A 20,060-nucleotide genomic window follows, 5' to 3' on the forward strand; every position below is an offset into this window, starting at 1 on the left:
TGATGTTAGTGTTTAGCTCAAAGCATTGTTCTCCCTGAAAAAATTAACTTCAGTCTTCACAGGAAACAGTTAAGTTAGGTTTAGTCAGCAAAACTACTTAGTTAGGTTTAGGAAAAGGTTGTCGTTTGGGCAAGCCCCCAGGAAGTGCGCTGGTCGTTGATGCTAATTTTCATAGTGGCCAAACGGCGGTACTGCAACTTCCGTGTCCGTCACGTGATGCCATTGGGCCAGAAAATACTTTTTCCCATAGACTTACATTGAGAAAGAGACGTCTGTAACTCAGTGGATAATTTTTTTGGGGGGAATCAACTTCCCAGTACGAACACTTGAATAGCCCTTATTTAAATCATTAGGTCCTAAAAGTTGTAAAGTTATTTCCCTTCCTCCGTTCATGTTTATGAGACCCACACCGAGGCTGGAGCGAGGGCTGGGAGGCAGATTTAGTAAGCCGTGATGACAGCGTGACTGCTGTGATCCCGTGACAAAACCATCTGACCGAGCGGACGCTACTACGCTTACTCTATGGGCGAATGAACAGGGCCCCGCCTCCAACGCCCTATCCAGTTATCTTAATACATCCATGGGTTTGGGTTAAAATAACTCCAGAAGTGGTGTAACTTCAGTACGGAAATTACGTGACAAATAAATCAACGTTGACCTCTGGTTTCAGAGGGGACACAAACAGCAGTCTCCTGAGCGAAAGTCCGTTTTTGACCCACCCATCCGGCCCAACCTCCGTTATTTATACTTCCTGGTTCACGATAAGGTGGCTTACATAAGAATGGATTTCATGGGATATTACAGTGCATTACTTTTCGTAAGTACAGCTACGAACTGTGTATGAGAACAGCCTGCTCTGGTACGGATGGAGTGGGAGGGTGGGTGCACAAAAACTACTTTACTCTGTGTGTTACAGTATGAATATTAACAGCGGCAGTTCATACACTAACACACATATACACAAGTATAGCCTCACAGAGCCTCTAGCGTAGCTGTAGAGTGTTTGTCTTTTTTATTAATGAAACAGCAAACAAAGTGGATTAATGTGTTTACCCTCTCATCAATCTTGTGGCTGACCTATCTCAGGAAAATTAAAGATTCCAAAAGCTACCTGTTGTCGACTGCAGCTTCCAATTTTCTGCGTCTCAACAACCGTATCATCTCGTGAATTCTTCAGCTTAACCACCCGAGCACTTTGTAGACTTTAAAAACGCTAGCTTGAAGATTTATAGAGCTAGTATACTGTAGTTCACCGATGAACAGGCCCCTAATTGCTGCCTGCCTGCCTGCATTGTGTTTTGTGTGTGTGTATGTGGGTATGAGTCAGATAAAATAAACCACATGGTGTGTGTGTGTGAGGAAGCTGAACATTTACTATCTCCTTGTGTGGTTTGGCAGCAGCTCTGTTGGTATGGGGGCGTGCAACGGGCATCCGTCTGGGCGCGAGGCAGGCCTGGCATGCCGCTCAGCCCCCTGCAAAGCTGCATGAGGGTGGGATCAGAGCAGGAGTCCGCCAGGCTCCAGACTGCTAGTCTGTGCGTGTGGGACTGTGAGAAAATGTGTGTGCTTCGGCGTGCACATGCACTTCTATGTTTCTGTGCGTGTGTGTGTAATTAAATCGTAATCACACAGGTTTAAATAGCAACCACAGGTTCGCCATTGTTCTGCATGTCACTATGATAATAACATACAATATGTTGACCTCTCTGTATATTGTTTCACCATTCATAACTCTATCAGAGTCTGTGTGTTCCCTAATCATTTCTGCTCCGAGTTAACACCAGACCATTTATTTGACCTTTGTGGTCATTATAATTGTGAGGTGCGATTCAACCATGCTGAAAGTAACACAATAGCATGCATACCACCATGGCTAGATGCCATACTTCCCTTCTCTGTAACAAGCGAAGCACAGCAGAGCTGAGCTGGGCCTGGTTAGCACCGGAACAGCAGACCACCCTTGGAAAATAATGTTGCCTCTTGAATTGTTGTTTGTTAGAGGCCAGTGAAGGATGTTACATCCTCTCAGTATTTGGTGGCCTGCATGGTGGCAGATATTAAGTGTTGGAGTTGGAGCATATCCCCCCATTCGTCAGAGTGTAAGGCCCTTACACTTGCTCTCCCTGATCGGCACAGTTATGTGTTATTGATTGAATGCAATTAAAGTTTGAACACCGAGGTAATGTGTAATGGTTTTATTGACAGACTGAACAGTATAGTATCTGCAGGTAGATAGTATTCTATAGAATGTGTTGATGATGCACTCGCATCACTGAGCACATAGTCATCAGATTTCTAATTTAGGACAAAAAAACTATGTTAGATTTCGGTGGTTGTTGCTCGAAACCCAGGCCGGTACGAGAATCCTCACTTGCAGCAGACACCGAGGACGCAGCAGCCGCAGCAATAACGGCATCTAATGGGGCCACTGTGATGCTTCCGTCTGATGTTATTGGCATCTGTGAGGAAGAAAAGAGACGAGAACAAGGTGTTCTCCGGCATTATCATTCACTCTGTTCATGCTGTCTCATCCGAGAAGCATCAAGGCAGTTTAAAGGACAAACACATCCATTTACATTTGAATTATCTCATGTCATTGCTAATTGCCTCCCGCACCTCTTAATGAATTTTGAACATTTAGGAATGTCTTAGCATCCTGACAAAACACTCATAGGTAATAAGCCAATGGAATGAGTCATGTTCTTACTTTGGTGGCTGGGACAGCAGAGCTTTCCTGAATACAAATAAAAGTGAGCACGACGGCCACTGCAACACTGGATGTCTTCAGGGGATGACTTTTAAATTGTTGAATTCTTTCAAGGGTAGATCAGTTAGATTTGTTGAGATCTTTGGTGACTTTTCTCAGCTCTTTGAGTTGTTCTCCTGTCTGATGGCAGTGTGTATATAACATGCTGGTATTTATACTCACTTAAGACATTGTTGCCTCATCCCTGGCAGCACTTACTTGCCTCCAGGAATGGGCTTGCATCACTCCCTGGGTGATGCTGGGAATGGTTATAGAAAATTCCAGAGGAATGGGAATGGGATGTTCTCCAGTTTTCTAAGGTTACGGTGGGTTAGGGCCCAGTGTCTGTCACAATATGAAATCAAACATGAACCATCATTTACCAGCCTGATCTCATAGGAAGGCGTATAAATAGTACGACATTTTAAGGATGTTCCATATGTCATGATAACGCATTTTAGGCTTTTCGTGTGTTATTTACACGCCACAGGCTTAACATTGGGATGGCTTTTTGCGTGTCAATTAACGCCATGTCGTTACCGTGAAATGTTCACGGTTATATTTAGGCAACAGAATTATGGTAATGGCCACAAAACAACTTAGGTTTAGGAAAAACTTCATGGTTGGGCTTAAAATAACTATGTAAACTAAGTAAAATATGTACGTAAAAAACTTAACATAAGTATGGAAAAAACGTCAGTAACATAGCATCAAAATAAGTCAACAACACTTTGGGACACGAACACCGGTCTCCTGGTTAAAAGTCCTGTGTTTCCAGCTCCACTCCCACTCACCCAAAGCAGTCTTTCTCACTTTTTATTCAACGTCACTACCTCTTAGAGTATCATATTCACTTGGATGTGTTTGCATAGCAGCCAGTACAGTAGGGCTGCACCTAACGATTATTTTTTTAACGATTAATCTAACGATTATTTTTTCGATTAGTCGATTAATCTAACGACTAATTCATCAATTATTCGAACAATTTGTTTTTTAAAATAAATATCAAAAACTTGACTCATTATTATTTCAATACTTTATTCAAATATCTTCTCTTATAAACATATACATAAAACAATAATATTATTATGGCATTATTTCACAACAAAAAATATCCCAGTCTTTACTGGTAATCTGTTTTCAGTCCAACATACAATTTCTCCAAAATAAAATTAAAACAAGAGCTTGTATTGTAAATTCATGTAAAAGGAATAAATGCAATGTTCTTTTTGTGGAAAAAGTCCTCCACTCTGCTTTGTCTTATCCTGAAAAAGAGACACAGAAATCCATTAGAATAATGATAATAGTGGCACATTTTAAAACAGGTCTAATTTCCACAGCACTGTTGTGTTATGACATTAAGCTAATAATAATAATAATAATAATAATAATCCTCATCAGTATTTTTACTTAAGTACGAAACTTAAAACTTTAAATGGTTTAGACATGGATTTATTTCATCACTGTAATAATATGCAGTTAAGATAAACACTAGCAAATGTACTTTTGCATCAGTGTGGAGCAAGAGAGAAATAATTGAAACTATTTACAGACTAACAGTCACAGACTGTAGAACAATATGTAATGTTACTATAAGCCATTTTCTCACTTGTACATCGCAGTTAAAGTAAACAGAAAATATATAACGGCCGAATAACAACGTTAGATGACGCAGGGTGTAACGTTACGTTACGTTACTATAACAGTGGTCCATAAAATACTTTTAACATGGTGGTGATGAAGAAACATTTTAAAAACAAACTTTAAATGACTACTGCTAACAGAAACATGCCCGCGCTTTTACAATCTTAATATATCATGCCTGGGTGATGAAAAAGTAAACAGGACTTACGGCGGTGTCTTGTTGCTGTCTTCTTCACGCAGCGCTCTGGGATGCCTTCTTGTCAGGTGATGGTGCATTGCACTTGTACTGCTGTAGTACGCCATCTCCATTCTGCACAATTTACAGAGCACCGGATTGTTGGGTCTTTGTTTGAAGTATTCCCACACCTTTGATGAACGTGGGAGTGTTTTTTTTTAGGCTTCTTGCTCTCTGGGGGAATCCGAATCCATGCTCGGACCGGGCGCAGCGCATTTTCATTACGTCATCCGATGCGTTGACGCACGTTACGTAAATCGACGTATTTACGTAATCGACTACGTCGACGAATCGCCACAGCCTTACAGTACAGACTACATGGCATACACATGACACCAAAAGCAACAAAGGCGTTGTTATTGCACACAAAAGGACTTCCAAATTACTGTGCCATTCATACACCATTTGGTCAGACTGGGCTGTTTCTACAGACAGAACACAGTTCCGTAGATGAAGACATTGCTGCACATGTTTTAAAATATGCAATATGGAAGCAAAATGTATGGTGTGCTTATGTGCACTTGCAAATTATAAGTGTTTTATTTATAATATATATACATTTCCTAGGAGAGACATAAAGTAAAAGAACCTTCCTTCTTCAAGGCACAAGATGGCATCTATACTGAAAGCTGATTCTGTAAAATCTTTTGTTTCCTTATTGAGCATTATTGCAATACTAATCCTGATGTCTTGGCATTTGTTACTAATTGTTAATGGATCAATGTCATATATAATACAGTTTAAACATTCTTACATGAATGTAATTACAGTGATATCATAATAATTAATAATAAGAATTATCAACATAAACACCGAACTGCAATTATATTTTTTTCCTTTTGAAGATTTTCTGGTACTATAAAAAACATAAAAAACATAAAAAAAACAAAAAGTAAAAATAAAGTAATCACTGTGCAGTTTACACTGATAAAGTCAGGGGAATTTGAATTGTTGTAACTTCAGTCTTTCAAAATATCTTGCGCAATAACCAAAATCCCGTCCTTCATGTCACTCTGTCCCATTTCCTGCTAACCCCCCCTGACCTGAGTACTTGACGATCACATCAGTGTCAACAAACAGTAGCATGAATGGATCCACGTCTGCTGGAAAATACAGCTGACTACCCATTTTTTAAATACTTATTTTTTATTTCACTATTTGAGCTGTTCCATTATATCCACTTATGATGAACACATTTCCTTGATCTCTACTTAATCATTTTTATTCTTCATGTGTGTTATTTATTTGTCACCAACCCCAAATTAACACCTGCTGTTAGCGCTAATAAAACCAGAGGCTGTTTGGTATAACTTAAGTCTTTCAAAATACAGTATCTTGTGCAAAAAGCAATATCCCCAACTTCACTCACTTTCATTTACTGAAAACCCTGCTGGCCTGAGTGCTTGTGTCACGTGACCAAAACATCAGTGTCAACAAATAGAACCATGATTGGCTCTACATCTTTTCATATGAAGAGGAAGCATCACCTTATCTTTTAATAATACAACCAACCAGAGACCATCTTGCGATAGGAGCAAATCAGGCCAGGGGTGATGCAGTCACGAAACTTTGCCATCATTCATGTTATTGTCTACACCTTTGTGTATTTGTTTTTACTACTCTGACATGCCAAAATATCTTCTGTGAAAATGGCCCATTTATATTTGTAATTAAAACACATGTACACACTTTCATTCAGTGATATTAAAGTTTATTTTGATAATTCACTGCAGTATCAGACATTTAGCAAAATATGTGGATGATACAGTTGCATGCACATTAACTACAGCATGACTAGAAACATTTGAATGTTACAACAATTGTCGTTGGAGCAGGAACCCTCAGAATCTTTTTGAGCAGCACACTCCACAGCCTGTGATGCAACAGTTGCAGCAAAAACGACACTTAAGGTCACGCTTCTCCCTGTTGTTATACAGCATCTGTGTGAGAGACAAGATACATGAGAAATGTATTCATCTCCAACAGCATCATCACTCACTCCTGTTTATTCTCTCTCCCTCTATGGAGAGCATCAGGGCACTTTGTAGGGAAAACACATCCACTTACATTTAAATTCACTCAGTGTATTTGACCAAATTCCCCTCAGATAACTGAACATACCTTCAGTGAGTCCACTGATGTCTCCTCATGGTCAGCAGCAACTGGATTGTCATTGCTCATTGGCTCCTCCAGCTCTTGCACCTGTTGAGGATTTGTGCACATTTACAATAGGACCACATTTTAGTATTTTAACAAAGTATTTATAGCTAATAAGTGAATGAAATGAGTTTAAGTCAAGTTCTTACCTTAGTGGCTGGGACAGCAGAGCTCTCCTGAATGCAAATGACGGCGAGCACGACGGCCACTGCAACCGCAACACTGAATGTCTTCATCTTCGGACGGTTTGACTGGTTTGAGTTTATAAGTCAACTAGATCTTTTGGTGACTCTTGTCAGCTCCTTTGACTTCTTCCCCTGTCTGATGGTTGAGTGTGAAAAATGTGTTGCTATTTATACTCCCTTAGGCCACTGTTGCCTCATGGACTTACAGTACAGCACCTGCTTTCAGGAAGGGGCTTGCATCACATTGGGAATGGGAAATTCCTCAGCATTGGTAATGGGAAATTCCTATGTTTTTGTTTGTCTGTTCCACATATCAATCATTAACTTTTGTTTCATGTGTCGGTTTGTTTACAGCTCTATCGTTTATACTTATTCTGTACTTCCAAGCATCTTTCAGTTACGTATGATGAAGAACCCATATAACATACAGTATTAAAATGACAGCCAATTTTGTAAATGCTTTTGTTTTCTTATAACATTACTGCCAGATTTCTTGAGTAAGTAGCTGTGTAACAAGCGGGATAATGTACAGCTAGCGGGTCAATGTTGTGAAATCAACGTCTCCGCGTCGGGGTCTATCGCCCTGTCAGGGTTTATTTCACAACAATGACCGGCTCGCTGTACATTACCTCTTACTTAATAGATCAATTTAAACAACACACTGAAACATTTTAAACAGTGTTACATGAATGATGGTAATGACAATGATATATAGTATAGTGTATATATAGGGCCATTTAAATTTGCAGTAAAATATATTTTGCAATATCCCTTACTTCACTCATCTATTGATAACCTGATCACCTGCATAGCTGTTGCTTTAACTTGAGATGAAATTAAAAAAGCCTTTTTAACCCTTTTAGTTCACCTCCCCGGTCATATTGTGCACTTATTTAACAATATATGCAAACAATTTTACAAAAATATAATGATCTTTTCTTCCTTTAAAATGGAATGACGTGTGCTTACGTAAGCTAGTACTAACCGAATTTTCGTTAATATCATGACATCCATCCATAAGTCAATCTACAACTTTTTGCAACAAGGGAGTTGTTTGTGCTCTGTAACTCCGTTTCGTGCTAAATCCTAAGACTGCCCATTTTTTATCAGCAAATCAAATGCGAAGGATTTGATTTAAGTCCTTCTTGTAACTTTACACCGCTCAACTATGCTGTTTCACTGGGAAATAGAGTGCTGTATTTCTGTAGACAACTTCTATGTAACTTAGAAGTTAGCATCACCCTGGGTTCTTTCGACAAAAAGCCAACGGATTTTTCCATTTGGTTTTGGATTATTACAGAAAATGAGCTCTGTGGTAAACACACGTTAATACTTACACGTTTTGTTCAGCAAAATAATCTTCACAAATGAACACCACTTTTATGATTTTTGAAGTGTGAATTCAATCGCCAGAAGTAAAAAGCTAACGTCAGGCTATAAACAAACTACACCACGGTAGCATGAATGTGAGTAATGTTACCTTTTTAACTTTTTATTTTTTTATTTTTTCTAAATAAAGATAAAGGCTTCATCTGTCACCTGTCCCATCTGTTATAAAGTAGCCTACCAGACCCTGCTCTAGTTCATTACATGATTGAGCAATGAGCAAACTTCATGAAATATAAACTCATTTTATTACATTTGGACTCTTACATTATCAGACAGTTGCCACATGCCCAGCTGAACAACTTTAGTAGCCCTACTATACAGACGTGGACAAAATTGTTGGTACCCTTCCGTTAAAGAAAGAAAAACCCACAATGGTCACTGAAATAACTTGAAACTGACAAAAGTAATAATAAATAAAAATGTACTGAAAATTAACTAATGAAAATCAGATATTGCTTTTGAATTGTGGTTCAACAGAATCATTTTAAAAAACAAACTAATGAAACTGGCCTGGACAAAAATGATGGTACCCTTAACTTAATATTTTGTTGCACAACCTTTTGAGGCAATCACTGCAATCAAGCGATTTCTGTAACTCTCAATGAGACTTCTGCACCTGTCGACAGGTATGTTGGCCCACTCCTCTTGAGCAAACTGCTCCAGCTGTCTCAGGTTTGACGGGTGCCTTCTCCAGACTGCATGTTTCAGCTCCTCACAGATGTTCAATAGGATTTAGATCCGGGCTCATAGAAGGCCACTTCAGAATAGTCCAATGTTTTGTTCTTAGCCATTCTTGGGTGTTTTTAGCTGTGTTTTGGGTCATTATCCTGTTTGAGGACCCATGACCTGCAACTGAGACCAAGCTTTCTGACACTGGGCAGCACATTTCGCTCCAGAATGCCTTGATTGTGTTCAGATTTTATTGTACCCTGCACAGATTCAAGACACCCTGTGTCAGATGCAGCAAAGCAGCCCCAGAACATAACCGAGCCTCCTCCATGTTTCACATTAGGTACAGTGTTCTTTTCTTTGTATGCTTCATATTTGCGTCTGTAAACATAGAGCTGATGTGACTTGCCAAAAAGCTCCAGTTTTGTCTCATCTGTCCAAAGGACATTCTCCCAGAAGCTTTGTGGCTTGTCAATATGCATTTTGGCAAATTCCAGTCTCGTTTTTTTATGATTTGGTGTCCTCCTTGGTCGTCTTCCATTAAGTCCACTTTGGCTCAAACAGCGACGGATGGTGTGATCTGACACTGATGTACCTTGACCTTGGAGTTCACCTCTAATCTTCGTACGTAACTGAAAGATGCTTGGAAGTACAGAATAAGTATAAACGATAGAGCTGTAAACAAACCGACACATGAAACAAAAGTTAATGATTGATATGTGGAACAGACAAACAAAAAAATAGGAATTTCCAATTACCAATGCTGAGGAATTTCCCATTCCCATTGTGATGCAAGCCCCTTCCTGAAAGCAGGTGCTGTACTGTAAGTCCATGAGGCAACAGTGGCCTAAGGGAGTATAAATAGCAACACATTTTTCACACTCAACCATCAGACAGGGGAAGAAGTCAAAGGAGCTGACAAGAGTCACCAAAAGATCTAGTTGACTTATAAACTCAAACCAGTCAAACCGTCCGAAGATGAAGACATTCAGTGTTGCGGTTGCAGTGGCCGTCGTGCTCGCCGTCATTTGCATTCAGGAGAGCTCTGCTGTCCCAGCCACTAAGGTAAGAACTTGACTTAAACTCATTTCATTCACTTATTAGCTATAAATACTTTGTTAAAATACTAAAATGTGGTCCTATTGTAAATGTGCACAAATCCTCAACAGGTGCAAGAGCTGGAGGAGCCAATGAGCAATGACAATCCAGTTGCTGCTGACCATGAGGAGACATCAGTGGACTCACTGAAGGTATGTTCAGTTATCTGAGGGGAATTTGGTCAAATACACTGAGTGAATTTAAATGTAAGTGGATGTGTTTTCCCTACAAAGTGCCCTGATGCTCTCCATAGAGGGAGAGAGAATAAACAGGAGTGAGTGATGATGCTGTTGGAGATGAATACATTTCTCATGTATCTTGTCTCTCACACAGATGCTGTATAACAACAGGGAGAAGCGTGACCTTAAGTGTCGTTTTTGCTGCAACTGCTGCATCACAGGCTGTGGAGTGTGCTGCTCAAAAAGATTCTGAGGGTTCCTGCTCCAACGACAATTGTTGTAACATTCAAATGTTTCTAGTCATGCTGTAGTTAATGTGCATGCGACTGCATCATCCACATATTTTGCTAAATGTCTGATACTGCAGTGAATTATCAAAATAAACTTTAATATCACTGAATGAAAGTGTGTACATGTGTTTTAATTACAAATATAAATGGGCCATTTTCACAGAAGATATTTTGGCATGTCAGAGTAGTAAAAACAAATACACAAAGGTGTAGACAATAACATGAATGATGGCAAAGTTTCGTGACTGCATCACCCCTGGCCTGATTTGCACCTATCGCAAGATGGTCTCTGGTTTATATGGTCTATATTTCACTCACTCTACCATCCCAGCAAATCTTTGCTGGGATGGTAGAGTGAGTGAAATATACATTTCAGTCTTCACAAGTTTCCATAATCCTTTTGTAAATGTAGAAGCCTACATTATCATATTAGATAGCACAGTGTATTCTAATATAACAAAAATGGGTACTGTAGATAGACAGAGGAAAAAAGGTTCATGAGTGTTGATTATTTTACGTTTTTTCACACATTGATTCAAGATTCAAGAGTTTTATTTGTCACATACTCATACAGGAAGTGCAGTGAAATGCAAAGTGTCACAAGATTGTGCAAACGACAACAACAACTATACAAATATATTTAAAATGTAAGAAAAATTAAAGGGACAAAGGTATTATTTTTACAGTAGGAGGGATCAGTATGCAATGTGGAATATAAATATAAGTGTGAATAGAATAATAATAAGTGTATTCTCTGTATGTAGCCCTATGTGTGTGTGTGTGTGTGAACGTGTGTGGATAAGAGGGGCAGAGTGTGGCGCTTGGTGGGCTCCCTGGTGAGGTCAGAGTTCACAGTCCTGATGGCCTGGGGAAAGAGACTCCGTCTCAGTCTCTCTGTTTTGGCTGCTTGGCTGCGGAGGCACTTGCCTGACCGCAGCAGCAGGAACAGTCCTTTGTTTGGGTGGTGAGGATCCTTCATATTGATGATGATGCCACTATCCTCCCCTCTCTCTGTAATCTTTCAGATTTCCCATTCCAAGTACCTGAGCTAATTGGCATGCATTGCTCCCGGGTTGTGACCCAGGTCATATCCGAGTCGTCATGACCAGGGATTAACCCGTGTTGACTGGCTTGGTTTGAATTGACAAAAGAAGGGTTGAACATGGGTCAGATAACCCTGGTCCAACCCTGGTCATTGGTGTGAAAGAGGTATCATTGGAAAGGGAGTTTTTTTCTGTCTATTAAAACAATACAGTTTACATTATATTTACTATCCATGTTTTACCAGGACAAGACAGTTAAGACGGCATCAGGAGAGCAGAGAGAAAGATGGCACAAGTGGAGCAAGAGAACCAGGTGACATACGGCCACACAATACATATACAAACCTGTCTATGAAGATTTTCTAAATGTGTCTAATGCAGCCTCAATTTGAGAAATGCCTCGTGTAGGTGCAGGGCCTTTAAACCACAGTGGGTCATGTGTTTGCCTTGATTAAATAATGTGCAAGCAAGTCCATTCTAACTTCCCTGCTCTTAAACCATCGGATGCATTTTGAGGTAACTGTGTATCACTGACTGATCTACAGTCCTCTGTTGAACACAGCTGCAACATTTTGTGTATGTAAAAATACAATACAATGTATTTTTCCACTTCTCCCCACATAAATATGTAAGTGCACCTTTATCATCTGGTTCCCTAAAAGTGTTAATGATCTTTTTTCATGCTGAGACTAGAAGCCATGTTCAATAATAGTCAAGCTGAGCTGCTCACCAATACAAATTTGATGCGTTTTTTATTATACTAAGTTTGTAGGAAACATAACATTTATCACTTCATGAAACATATCACACGTATGCTTTTAGGAACTGACTATTGTTATCCCTGTAAAATGTATTGTTCATACACTTTAATATATGTAGACATGTCTTGAATACAATTGCATTAAGACAAAAATCAGAACAAATTAACATTAAGTGGTTGTTGGAGCAGGAAAGCTCAGAAGCTTTTTGTTGCATCACACACACATTTTGTGCGAGCAGCAGGGCCAACATAGGTCATGCAGAATGTCAATCAGAATGTCAGGCAGAGTGTCACGCTTCTCTCTGTTGTTATACGGCATCTGTGTGAGAGACGAGATACATGAGAAATGTGTTCATCTCCAGCATCATCGTTCACTCTGTTTATTCTCTCTCCCTCTATGGAGAGCATCAGGGCACTTTGTAGGGAAAACACATCCACTTACATTTAAATTCACTCAGTGTATTTGACCAAATTCCCCTCAGATAACTGAACATACCTTCAGTGAGTCCACTGATGTCTCCTCATGTTCAGCAGCAACTGGATTGTCATTGCTCATTGGCTCCTCCAGCTCTTGCACCTGTTGATGAATTGTGCACATTTACAATAGGAACCACATTTTAGTATTTTGATAAAACATTTGTAGCTAATAAGTGACTGAAATGATTGAAATCATGTTCTTACTCCAGCGAATGGGAAGGCAGAGCTCTCCTGAATACAGATGAAGGCGAGCACAACGGCCACTGCAACTGTGGTTTAGTTGTTCAGCGGATAGCAACTAGACCTTTTCTGATCTTTAGGAGACTCTTGTCAGGTCTTTTGAGTTCTGTCTGTCTGATGGTTGAGTGTGTACAAAGTACTGGTATTTATACTCAGTCGGGCCATTGTTGCCTCATCACTGGCAGAACTCACCTGCTTCCAGTAAAGGGCTTTGCTAGTATTGGGAAATGTTCTGCCTTTGACTTTGGACCGTTTTGTTTGTTCCACAACAGCAATTGAACCATGAACTTTTAAAATATATGAAATGCACTTCTACCTAGAAACAGGACAGAAGTGTTAAAGACTGTAAGACTGCACAGGTCCAGCTATTGCATGGATGACTGAGCTGCATTTCTTTGACCTATGTAGAAAATCCTCCACCCAGGAAAGTGAACCTCTGGAAAATATTGTTTGCTCAGTGTAAAGGATGCAATTATGAAATAGCTTTAATCAATTTCAGTTTTTGCATAATGCATAATACACAGAAACCTGCAGTTCAACCAAATTAATCATCTTGAGAGCAGCAGAAAGGTATAGGCAAGATTTAAAGCCTCTACTTCAGCTGCACTGTCTCAGATGTTTCTGCAAAACAACAGTTTGTCCATATTTGATATCACGATTTTATGACCTCAACATAAAATATAACATTGCTAGTGTGGCAGAAATAAAGTTCATACAGCCTATTTTATACTATGTGTACTCTAAGCATCTTTCTGGCACATACTGTATAATTAAGACACATATGTCAAAGAGATTTGGTTTTAAATACCTATCGCAATAACCAAAATCCCCTATTTACTCTATTTCATTATTTGATAACCCTACTGGCCCATGTGCTGGCTTCAGGTGACCGCAACATCAGTGTCAACAACCTCAAATAGCTCCACATCTGTTGGAATGAGCCCGTATTTTGTTAAATATTTCCTTATCTTATCTTTCTAGCACATTATGTCTAGTCGTGATGAACACACTTGCAAAATAAATAAGTCCAAACGGTGTAATCCACTGAACATAATAACATTATAAATACTTAATTCCAGATGTTATTTTATGACACAATTTGATCCATCTTTGTTAAAGGAAGTAAAGGATGTTTAGTGACTGTTAACTGTGGTGGGGAAGTGAGAGAACATCTCAGTGTCTATTAAACAGCAGAGAGAGAAAGATGAGATAAAAACAACAAGTGGAGCCAGAAGACGTTTGTTTGTTTTATTAGAAAACTCTTGGTTTTCACTAAAGAGCATTAACACACCCGCAGAGGAGCCAGAGAACCAGGTGATATACAGCAACAACAAAAAAAGTAGACTTTATATCTTTATAAATGTCCTCTAAATGTGTCTCATGCAGCCTCTAATTGCCTCGTGTAAGTGCAGGACCTTTAAACCAACGTGGGCCACGTGCCTAACGTGATTAAACGATATGCAACCAGCTCCATACCAATGTACCTGCTCTTAAACCAGGAGATGCATTTGAGACACGTGTGTATCCCTGGTGTTACATTTAATTCCTTTTGATTTTGAATGATCTACAGTCCTCTGTTGAAAACAGCTGCAATATTTTGTGGATGTTAAAGTACAATACAATGTATTTATCCACTTATGTGAAAGACAAAAGACATTAGCAAGGTGTTCTGTAGTATCTGCAGATATACAGTATAGTGTGTGGGTGATGTCACATCACTGAGCACATATGAAGTACAGCATCTTTAAGAGAAAAGAGGGTAACAAATGAATATATAGTGGTTGTTGTGGAAAATATCATGCTGGTGCAGGAATCTTCAAGTGCAGCAGATAGAGCAGATTGGAGCACCGCCGGGGGAAGTGGTGCAGCAATGAAGGCAGCGCAAGCTTTTGATTTGACGCTTCTCCCTGATGTTTAACAGCATCTGTGTAAAAGACAAGAGACATGAGTAAAATGTTCACCTCCAACATTATCTCTCACTCTGTTTGTTTGCTCTCCTTCTCTGGAGAAAACATCAATTGGCTCATGGTATTTGACTTAATTCATTCGGTCAACTGAACGTACCTTCCCCGATGCCACTGACATCTCTTCATTTTCAGCAGCAGCTGGTTCATTATTGCTCATTGGCTCCTCCAGCTCCTTCACCTGTTGATGAATTTTGCTCGTTTAGGAACGACATCTTAGCGTTTTTAACACTAATAGCTAATGAGCAAATGAAAGGATTGAAGTCATGTTCTTACTCCAGCGAATGGGAAGGCAGAGCTCTCCTGAATACAGATGAAGGCGAGCACAACGGCCACTGCAACTGCAACACTAAATGTCTTCATCTTCGAGAGTAGAAGTGGTTTAGTTGTTCAGCGGATAACTTTTTCTGATCTTTAGGTGACTCTTGTCAGTCTGTCTGATGGTTGAGTGTGTAAAAAGTACTGGTATTTATACTCAGTCGGGCCATTGTTGCCTCATCACTGGCAGAACTCACCTGCTTCCAATAAAGGGCTTTGGGAAATTTTCTGCTTTTGACCTTGGACAATTTAGAGTCTTCCAGAACAGCAAATCAACAATGAACTTTTCAATTATATTTTATGAAATGTACTTTTACCTTCAGGAAACAGGACAGAAGTGTTAAAGACTGTAAGACTGCACATGCCCAACAAAACATTACTAATACTTCATTTCAGATTATTAGTATTATTCATATTTTTGATTCATCTTTGTCAAAGGAGGTAGAGGATGTTTTGTGACCGTGAACTGTGTTGGGAAGTGAGAGAGCATCTAAGTGTCTGTTAATATATTAACTAATACTCTTTTTAAAGTTGGTGTTTAGTGTCCCAGTTTTACCAGGATGAGAGTGGGCAGACAGTTAAGACAACAGGCAGCGGCGGTTCGAGACCATTTCAAATGGGGGGCCATTGTTGCCTCATCACTGGCAGAATTGACCTGTTTCCAGTAAAGGGCTTTGCTGGGAGGGGGACTGGGACATTTTCTGCTTTTGACCTTGGACCATTTTGTCTGATCCACAACAGCAAATCAACAATGAACTTTTCAATTATATTATATGAAATGTACTTTTACCTGCAGGAAATAGGACAGAAGTGTTAAAGACTGTAATATGTCCAGCTATTGCATGGATGACTGAGGTCAAACTGACACACCGACAGCAGCACACAGCAGCCAGTTCGCACAGCAGAGTATAAGAGAAGAGCAGGGGAACTCACAGCGATGTAACAAACCCGTTCTCATCCGGGTTTTTGAGAACGGGCATTTTTTTTTTTGAGAAGGCACTAAAATACAATCAAATGTATCATTACTAGTGTGGCAGAAATACAGTTCATACATCCTATTTTATAGTTAGTTTGTTCTTTTTTTTTATAGCTAGAAAACAAATGGGAAAAATAATAAAAAACAAACAAACAACAAAAACCCAGTATGTTTGATTGCATTAGTCATTCTCCCCTTACTCAGTATTGAGTAGAGGCATCTTTGGCAGCATTTACAGCCCTGGGGCTATGTATATAGGCCTGTATCATCTTAGCATTTGGACACTGCGGTCTTCCACTCTTTCTTTGCAAAATTGCTCAAGCTCTGTCAACGCGCACATAGACTGAAATTGCACAGCAAGTTCAAGTCTTTTCACTAATTCTGGATTGGACTGAGGTCTGAGCTTGGACTCGGCCACATCGGGACAATCACATTTTTGTTTTGAAGCCATTCTTGTTTAGCTTTGGCTTAATGTTTGGGCTTTTTGCCTGTTGGAGAATTGACCGCAATTGAAGTTGCGACTTGCAAATTTTCCTCCAGGATGTCTTTGAATTTTGCTGCGTTCATTTTAACCGCTACATTCAATAAGCCTTCCTTGTCCTGCTGCAGAGAAGCATCCCCACAGCTTCATACTGCCACCACAATTGGACGGTGCATTTCTTTTGATGTGTGTTGTCCGGGTTATACCAAGCATAGTGTTCAGGATGATGGCCAACAATCCATAATATTGGTCTTATTAGTCCATGTTTCGGAGTCTTCCTGCCATAGGCCTCTTGGTGGTCTCCGGCACTAGTGCGCTCTTGTACAGATGCAGATTTACAGCTGCCATATTCTTTCAATTTATTATTGACCATATGTGCTTATTTTGCAATTTCTGCTAGTGAAGCTTTAGGCGTGTCAGTTTAGAGGACATAAATATTCAGTGCAAACGTGTATTTGGTGTTTTACTTTTGTACATAATCTAGACCAATTTTATTCAAAATTTGACATGATTTTTTTCTGTTGATTCTGTTGTAGGCTTGGATTTTCCAAGCTTACTTGTTTTGGCCTGCACGTTCCTGAATATCTCTCAACATCTACCTTGGCTGCCAATATTCTGGCCAAATAAAGCTACTGTTGGCACAATCCCAGCTGACAGATCTGACAGGCAGATCAATATACCTCTCTGCCCTGGTCTAGGGTTTTTGTCTCTGTCCAGTGCTCACCCCCCTTTCCCAGCACATTTATGTTCCGAGGAATTAGCTCAACTTGTATGACCAAACCCACCACCTAAAGCTTTCCTCATGCTCCTTACACCTCACCACACTCAGGTACCACAGGTAATCTACCGGTTCTTTTTCCCTGGATCTTTACATCTTCCCTCAAAACCATGCCATGACAGAAACACTGTAGGTACTTAATTTGCTTTTCCATGTGAAAATAAAGATGAGAATTGATTATGGCCTTTGACCACCAATAGCACACGACAGCCACAGTGTAAATCCACTATTTCTAGTTTGCTCCCATTGCTGCTCAACGTACATACAACGGTTCTTATAATATCTTAAAAGAGTTATTCTTTATTTTTCGTGCATTTTCCTACAAATGTCTAGCAACATGTGATGCACATGTCAATGTCCGCATACAATCTTTTCAAAATAAAGAGAAGACAAACGTCTTCACAGGAAACAACTTGGTTAAGAAACAAAACTACTTAGTTAGGTTTAGGAAAAGATCAACTTGGTTAGCTTTTAGAAACAAAACTACTTAGTTAGGTTTAGGTAAAGATCAACTTGGTTAGGTTTAGGCAACAAAACTACTTAGTTAGTTTTAGGAAAAGGTCGACTTGGTTAGGTTCAGGCAACAAATCTACTAAATTAGGTTTAGGAAAAGATTGTGGTTTGGGTTAAAATAACTACTGAAGTGGCGTTACTTCAGTACAGAAGTTGCATGACAGATAAATCAACGATAACTTCTGATTTCACACGGGGTATGCACAGCGGTCTCCTAGGGAAAAGTACAGTGTTTTTTGACCACACCCATTCACCCCGGCCTCGTCACTACGCCGTGTTTGTCGTTCTTTATATTTCCTGGTTCATGATTATGTGATTGAGTTTGTGGGCTATATATGAATTACAGTGCACAACTTTCGTAGGTATAACTACGAACGGTGTATGAGAACAGCCTGTGTTGCTTTCCCCTCCTTCCTTGCTTCCTTTCCTCTCCATGCATGGCAGTTAGTACCACCGCCATGACTAGTGAGACGTTGTGACACAATGCTTGGAACCTTGCCAAAGCATGTGTAACACAGGAAGAAAATCCAATGGGAGACCATTGTAATTAGTCCAATAAATGTTTTCACTTGGATGTATTCGAAACAAAGCAGGGCTTATTACGGCGCGCATGGGTTTTATTGTGAGAGCTTGTAAGCGGATGATGTCTTCTGCACGGAGTCAAGGGGCACTGCTTTTCTGTGGCAATGAAACAATTTAACAGGAGCCCTTGCACTAACAAAACCTGTGTTCTGCTACTGTGGATGCAAAAAAAAAGTTAAACTCCTACTCTATTTCCTCATATGAGGATGTAGTAAATGCATCAATGGATTTTGCTTCAATTTAACCTCTTTTTATCCTTTTCCAATAATCCTGATAAAACATATAAACAACAGATACCACTGTAAAGCCACACTGGTTTTAATTAAGTAACGTGGATGCTTACGACTTTCATTAAAACGGCACAGTAAGGCTGTTTTAAATGGGATTATAGAGCCTGTGAAATTGTTATATGTGTTTAATACAGTACAGTAGTAGCCACGCTCATTGCAGAACAGCATTTTGTAACCTGTAATACCTCCAATTCGTAGATGCAGACACACACAGCCCGGCTCTAATGGGCTGGGGCCGCCAGTATGGGCCCTGAAGGCTACTGCTATAGATGTGGCTTTCCAGAGGGTGTCGGGGCGGGGGATAAGGGGGGGCTAGAGGGGGCAGAAAGGGGGTCAGGCGCATTCAGCACTGGGTGTCGGCCGGCCAAAATTGCTGCCACATGAGTGGCTTGTGCACTTGTGATTAAGGAAATAGAGGGATGGAGGTGTAGATGATGGTTTATATGTGATCCGGATAGGTAGGAGCACTCAGTAAAGTGCTAAACAGGGAGTAAACATGTGAAGCGGGGTCACTGGGTGTACAATATGGCATCGATGAGTGATATGAGAGGCCATTTGCATTGTGGTCGCCATGTGGAAAAAGCCTACAAAGCCTCCAAAGCATCCAGTCAAAGAGCTTCTATCCACCGGCCTCTAATTTGCCGCGCCTGTGTCCTGTGTTAGTTAATTAAGCCACAAGATAGCCAGTCAAGACTCAACAGTTTCTTTTGCGCTCGGCTTCCTGGGAGGCGGTATATTTAGCCGTCTCGTGTGGCCCTGCGGGGTGGTTGTTTTGAGGTGACAGAGCTGTCTGTTGCGGCCCGCTCGGTCGCAGCCTGTCACGCCTGTAAAAATGTTTGTGAAGTGAAGAGCCCAGAAAACTGTGGTCTCGTGCCAAAAAAGGGTCTTCGCTCACTCTCGGTGCGTAATGACAGAGCACCACACAGGTCGCACTCAGCGACAGCTCTGTGGACGTCGGTCTGCTGTGAAGTCTCTGCCTCTGAGCCGTAAACAAACTTCTTTTCATTCTTTTATCGAGCGTTACAGCCGAGAGTAAACACATGTGG

At 40.2% G+C, this 20,060-nt stretch overlaps 3 protein-coding genes across 3 annotated transcripts; 1 reads left to right on the plus strand and 2 right to left on the minus strand.

Annotated features, from left to right (window-relative positions):
• Window positions 1-6,314: 6,314 nt before the first annotated feature.
• LOC141779730 (hepcidin-like) lies at window positions 6,315-13,238 on the minus strand. The gene is made up of 4 exons (XM_074654724.1): window positions 13,153-13,238; window positions 6,932-7,042; window positions 6,747-6,827; window positions 6,315-6,565 (listed from the first exon to the last, which is right to left on the minus strand). Exons 2-4 carry the CDS (start codon window positions 7,016-7,018, stop codon window positions 6,467-6,469), a joined length of 267 nt encoding a protein of 88 aa, XP_074510825.1. The 5' UTR covers window positions 7,019-7,042; window positions 13,153-13,238; the 3' UTR covers window positions 6,315-6,466.
• LOC141779729 (hepcidin-like) lies at window positions 9,895-10,707 on the plus strand. The gene is made up of 3 exons (XM_074654723.1): window positions 9,895-10,090; window positions 10,195-10,275; window positions 10,457-10,707. Exons 1-3 carry the CDS (start codon window positions 10,004-10,006, stop codon window positions 10,553-10,555), a joined length of 267 nt encoding a protein of 88 aa, XP_074510824.1. The 5' UTR covers window positions 9,895-10,003; the 3' UTR covers window positions 10,556-10,707.
• LOC141779728 (hepcidin-like) lies at window positions 12,371-15,502 on the minus strand. The gene is made up of 3 exons (XM_074654722.1): window positions 15,353-15,502; window positions 12,892-12,972; window positions 12,371-12,714 (listed from the first exon to the last, which is right to left on the minus strand). The coding sequence occupies exons 1-3, from the start codon at window positions 15,437-15,439 to the stop codon at window positions 12,610-12,612; spliced, it is 273 nt and encodes a 90-aa protein (XP_074510823.1). The 5' UTR covers window positions 15,440-15,502; the 3' UTR covers window positions 12,371-12,609.
• Between the last annotated feature and the right edge of the window lie 4,558 nt (window positions 15,503-20,060).

This window comes from Sebastes fasciatus, chromosome 12 (assembly GCF_043250625.1).
Source record: "Sebastes fasciatus isolate fSebFas1 chromosome 12, fSebFas1.pri, whole genome shotgun sequence".
Lineage (NCBI taxonomy): Eukaryota > Metazoa > Chordata > Actinopteri > Perciformes > Sebastidae > Sebastes > Sebastes fasciatus.

What these genes read in the sequence shown, in the direction of transcription:
- LOC141779730 (XM_074654724.1), bottom strand. Translation starts at nt 7,018, where the DNA reads ATGAAGACATTCAGTGTTGCGGTTGCAGTGGCCGTCGTGCTCGCCGTC. An exon ending in CTGCTGTCCCAGCCACTAAG is followed by an intron (nt 6,828 to 6,931) that starts GTAAGAACTTGA and finishes AATCCTCAACAG; the next exon opens with GTGCAAGAGCTGGAGGAGCC. An exon ending in CATCAGTGGACTCACTGAAG is followed by an intron (nt 6,566 to 6,746) that starts GTATGTTCAGTT and finishes TCTCTCACACAG; the next exon opens with ATGCTGTATAACAACAGGGA.
- LOC141779729 (XM_074654723.1), top strand. Translation starts at nt 10,004, where the DNA reads ATGAAGACATTCAGTGTTGCGGTTGCAGTGGCCGTCGTGCTCGCCGTC. An exon ending in CTGCTGTCCCAGCCACTAAG is followed by an intron (nt 10,091 to 10,194) that starts GTAAGAACTTGA and finishes AATCCTCAACAG; the next exon opens with GTGCAAGAGCTGGAGGAGCC. An exon ending in CATCAGTGGACTCACTGAAG is followed by an intron (nt 10,276 to 10,456) that starts GTATGTTCAGTT and finishes TCTCTCACACAG; the next exon opens with ATGCTGTATAACAACAGGGA.
- LOC141779728 (XM_074654722.1), bottom strand. Translation starts at nt 15,439, where the DNA reads ATGAAGACATTTAGTGTTGCAGTTGCAGTGGCCGTTGTGCTCGCCTTC. An exon ending in CTGCCTTCCCATTCGCTGGA is followed by an intron (nt 12,973 to 15,352) that starts GTAAGAACATGA and finishes ATTCATCAACAG; the next exon opens with GTGCAAGAGCTGGAGGAGCC. An exon ending in CATCAGTGGACTCACTGAAG is followed by an intron (nt 12,715 to 12,891) that starts GTATGTTCAGTT and finishes TCTCTCACACAG; the next exon opens with ATGCCGTATAACAACAGAGA.